Source organism: Pseudorasbora parva, chromosome 20 (genome assembly GCF_024679245.1).
Source record: "Pseudorasbora parva isolate DD20220531a chromosome 20, ASM2467924v1, whole genome shotgun sequence".
Taxonomy (NCBI): Eukaryota; Metazoa; Chordata; class Actinopteri; order Cypriniformes; family Gobionidae; genus Pseudorasbora; species Pseudorasbora parva.
Window position 1 is genome coordinate 44,013,024 of NC_090191.1, and position 5,000 is coordinate 44,018,023.

General features: G+C 47.9%; 2 protein-coding genes across 2 annotated transcripts in view; one reads left to right on the forward strand and one right to left on the reverse strand.

Annotated features, from left to right (window-relative positions):
• Nucleotides 1–544, reverse strand: part of LOC137049898 (uncharacterized) — a 1,518-nt gene extending 974 nt beyond the window's left edge. The window contains exon 1 of the mRNA XM_067428649.1: nt 1–544. This exon is cut by the window's left edge and continues 354 nt beyond it. Coding sequence (XP_067284750.1) covers nt 1–544 — 544 coding nt within the window.
• Nucleotides 1–860, forward strand: part of LOC137049899 (transmembrane protein 60-like) — a 13,356-nt gene extending 12,496 nt beyond the window's left edge. The window contains exon 2 of the mRNA XM_067428650.1: nt 1–860. This exon is cut by the window's left edge and continues 1,908 nt beyond it. The gene's annotated coding sequence lies outside the window, so the exon portion shown is untranslated.
• Nucleotides 861–5,000: the final 4,140 nt, after the last annotated feature.

Below are 5,000 nucleotides of genomic sequence, written 5' to 3' on the forward strand. Positions count from 1 at the left end.
GCCGCAGCGGAGTGACTGACACACACACGGCCACAGCGGAGTGACTGACACACACACACACACACACACGGCCACAGCGGAGTGACTGACACACACACACACACGGCCGCAGCGGAGTGACTGACACACACACGGCCACAGCGGAGTGACTGACACACACACACACACACGGCCACAGCGGAGCAACTGACACACACACACACGGCCGCAGCGGAGTGACTGACACACACACACGGCCGCAGCGGAGTGACTGACACACACACACACGGCCACAGCGGAGCGACTGACACACACACACAGCCACAGTGGAGCGACTGACACACACACACACACAGCCACAGCAGAGCGACTGACACACACACACGGCCGCAGCGGAGTGACTGACACACACGGCCGCAGCGGAGTGACTGACACACACACAGGTCCTCAGCAGAGCGACTGACACAAACACACATGGCCGCAGCGGAGTGACTGACACACACGGCCGCAGCGGAGCGACTGACATACACACATGGCCGCAGCGGAGCGACTGACATACACACATGGCCGCAGCGGAGCGACTGACACACACACACACAGCTGCAACGGAGCGACTGACACACACACACAGCCACAGCAGAGCGACTGAAACACACAAGTCCGCAGCGGAGCGACTGACACACACACACGGCCTCAGCGGAGCGACTGACACACACACGGCCGCAGCGGAGCGACTGACACACACGGCCACAGCGAAGAAACTGACACACACACACTGTCACACACACATTGGACTCTTAAAGTTTGGCGTTTGTTAGTGTGCTCGTGGTAACAAGTTTGTTGTTGTTTTGTCCTGATGAATAAACTTCAGCAGCGATGAAGCCGACGTCTCTGAGTGAAGGATTTCTCAACAACATCACAACAGCATACACCAATCAGGCATAACATTATGACCTCCTTCCTAATGTGTTGGACCCCCTCACCCGTCCGTCTCTGATGGACTCCAAGACCCCTGAAGGTGTGCTGTGGTATCTGGCACCAAGATGTTAGCAGCTGGTGGATGGATGGATGGATGGTGGGTATGGATGATGGATGGATGGTGGGTTTGGATGGATGATAAGTGGGTGGATGTATGGAGGATTGATGGATGGTGGGTGTGGATGGATGGATGATGGAGGGATGGTGGGTGTGGATGGGTGGATGATGGAGGGATGGATTGATGATGGATGGATGGTGGGTGTGGATGGGTGGATGGATGGATGAACACACACATTTATCTTAATAGCCAACTAAGATTAAATAGCTGTGTCTGATTTAGATTTGGAAGTATAGGGTTAACCCTGATTTAGATTTGAAAGGCACGTCCTGTGTAAGCTGCAGTATAGGGTTAACCCTGATTTAGATTTGGAAGGCACGTCCTGTGTAAGCCGCAGAATAGGGTTTACCCTGATTTAGATTTGGAAGGCACGTCCTGTGTAAGCTGCAGTATAGGGTTAACCCTGATTTAAATTTGGAAGGCACGTCCTGTGTAGGCTGCAGTATAGGGTTTACCCTGATTTAGATTTGGAAGGCACGTCCTGTGTAAGCTGCAGTATAGGGTTAACCCTGATTTAGATTTGGAAGGCACGTCCTGTGTAAGCTGCAGTATAGGGTTAACCCTGATTTAGATTTGAAAGGCACGTCCTGTGTAAGCTGCAGTATAGGGTTAACCCTGATTTAGATTTGGAAGGCACGTCCTGTGTAGGCTGCAGTAAAGGGTTAACCCTGATTTAGATTTGGAAGGCACGTTCTGTGTAAGCCGCAGTATAGGGTTAACACTGATTTAGATTTAGAAGGCACGTCCTGTGTAGGCTGCAGTAAAGGGTTAACCCTGATTTAGATTTGGAAGGCACGTCCTGTGTAAGCTGCATTATAGGGTTAACCCTGATTTAGATTTGGAAGGCACGTCCTGTGTAAGCTGCAGTATAGGGTTTACCGTGATTTAGATTCGGAAGGCACGTCCTGTGTAGGGTGCAGTATAGGGTTAACCCTGATTTAGATTTGGAAGGCACGTTCTGTGTAAGACGCAGTATAGGGTTAACACTGATTTAGATTTGGAAGGCACGTCCTGTGTAGGCTGCAGTAAAGGGTTAACCCTGATTTAGATTTAGAAGGCACGTCCTGTGTAGGCTGCAGTAAAGGGTTAACCCTGATTTAGATTTGGAAGGCACGTCCTGTGTAAGCTGCAGTATAGGGTTAACCCTGATTTAGATTTGGAAGGCACGTCCTGTGTAAGCTGCAGTATAGGGTTAACCCTGATTTAGATTCGGAAAGCACGTCCTGTGTAGGCTGCAGTAAAGGGTTAACCCTGATTTAGATTTAGAAGCCACGTCCTGCGTAGGCTGCAGTAAAGGGTTAACCCTGATTTAGATTTGGAAGGCACGTCCTGTGTAAGCTGCAGTATAGGGTTAACCCTGATTTAGATTTGGAAGGCACGTTCTGTGAAGGCTGCAGTAAAGGGTTAATCCTGATTTAGATTTAGAAGGCACGTCCTGTGTAGGCTGCAGTAAAAGGTTAATCCTGATTTAGATTTGGAAGGCACGTCCTGTGTAGGCTGCAGTAAAGGGTTAACCCTGATTTAGATTTGGAAGGCACGTTCTGTGTAAGATGCAGTATAGGGTTAACACTGATTTAGATTTGGAAGGCACGTCCTGTGTAGGCTGCAGTAAAGGGTTAACCCTGATTTAGATTTAGAAGGCACGTCCTGTGTAGGCTGCAGTAAAGGGTTAACCCTGATTTAGATTTGGAAGGCACGTCCTGTGTAAGCTGCAGTATAGGGTTAACCCTGATTTAGATTTGGAAGGCACGTCCTGTGTAAGCTGCAGTATAGGGTTAACCCTGATTTAGATTCGGAAGGCACGTCCTGTGTAGGCTGCAGTAAAGGGTTAACCCTGATTTAGATTTAGAAGGCACGTCCTGTGTAGGCTGCAGTAAAGGGTTAACCCTGATTTAGATTTGGAAGGCACGTCCTGTGTAGGCTGCAGTAAAGGGTTAACCCTGATTTAGATTTGGAAGGCACGTTCTGTGTAAGACGCAGTATAGGGTTAACCCTGATTTAGATTTAGAAGCCACGTCCTGCGTAGGCTGCAGTAAAGGGTTAACCCTGATTTAGATTTGGAAGGCACGTCCTGTGTAAGCTGCAGTATAGGGTTAACCCTGATTTAGATTTGGAAGGCACGTTCTGTGAAGGCTGCAGTAAAGGGTTAACCCTGATTTAGATTTGGAAGGCACGTCCTGTGTAGGCTGCAGTAAAAGGTTAATCCTTATTTAGATTTGGAAGGCACGTCCTGTGTAGGCTGCAGTAAAGGGTTAACCCTGATTTAGATTTAGAAGGCACGTCCTGTGTAGGCTGCAGTAAAGGGTTAACCCTGATTTAGATTTGGAAGGCACGTCCTGTGTAGGCTGCAGTAAAGGGTTAACCCTGATTTAGATTTGGAAGGCACGTTCTGTGTAAGATGCAGTATAGGGTTAACACTGATTTAGATTTGGAAGGCACGTCCTGTGTAGGCTGCAGTATAGGGTTAACCCTGATTTAGATTTGGAAGGCACGTCCTGTGTAAGCCGCAGTATAGGGTTAACCCTGATTTAGATTTGGAAGGCACGTCCTGTGTAGGCTGCAGTAAAGGGTTAACCCTGATTTAAATTTGGAAGGCACGTCCTGTGTAGGCTGCAGTATCGGGTTAACCCTGATTTAGATTTGGAAGGCACGTTCTGTGTAAGACGCAGTAAAGAGTTTACCCTGATTTAGATTCAGAAGGCACGTCCTGTGTAGGCTGCAGTAAAGGGTTAACACTGATTTAGATTTGGAAGGCACGTCCTGTGTAGGCTGCAGTAAAGGGTTAACCCTGATTTAGATTTGGAAGGCACGTCCTGTGTAGGCTGCAGTATCGTGTTAACCCTGATTTAAATTTGGAAGGCACGTCCTGTGTAGGCTGCAGTATCGGGTTAACCCTGATTTAGATTTGGAAGGCACGTTCTGTGTAAGACGCAGTATAGGGTTAACACTTATTTAGATTTGGAAGGCACGTCCTGTGTAGGCTGCAGTAAAGGGTTAACCCTGATTTAGATTTAGAAGGCACGTTCTGTGTAAGACGCAGTATAGGGTTAACACTGATTTAGATTTGGAAGGCACGTCCTGTGTAGGCTGCAGTAAAGGGTTAACCCTGATTTAGATTTGGAAGGCACGTTCTGTGTAAGACGCAGTATAGGGTTAACACTGATTTAGATTTGGAAGGCACGTTCTGTGTAAGACGCAGTATAGGGTTAACACTGATTTAGATTTAGAAGGCACGTCCTGTGTAGGCTGCAGTAAAGGGTTAACCCTGATTTAGATTTGGAAGGCACATCCTGTGTAGGCTGCAGTAAAGGGTTAACCCTGATTTAGATTTAGAAGGCACGTCCTGTGTAGGCTGCAGTAAAGGGTTAACCCTGATTGAGATTTGGAAGGCACGTCCTGTGTAGGCTGCAGTAAAGGGTTAACCCTGATTTAGATTTGGAAGGCACGTCCTGTGTAGGCTGCAGTAAAGGGTTAACCCTGATTTAGATTTAGAAGGCACGTCCTGTGTAGGCTGCAGTAAAGGGTTAACCCTGATTTAGATTTGGAAGGCACGTCCTGTGTAGGCTGCAGTAAAGGGTTAACCCTGATTTAGATTTGGAAGGCACGTCCTGTGTAGGCTGCAGTAAAGGGTTAACCCTGATTTAGATTTGGAAGGCACGTCCTGTGTAAGCCGCAGTATAGGGTTAACCCTGATTTAGATTTGGAAGGCACGTCCTGTGTAGGCTGCAGTATAGGGTTAACCCTGATTTAGATTTGGAAGGCACGTCCTGTGTAGGCTGCAGTATAGGGTTAACACTGATTTAGATTTGGAAGGCACGTCCTGTGTAAGCTGTAGTATAGGGTTAACCCTGATTTAGATTTGGAAGGCACGTCCTGTGTAGGCTGCAGTATATGGTTAACACTGATTTAGATTTGGAAGGCACGT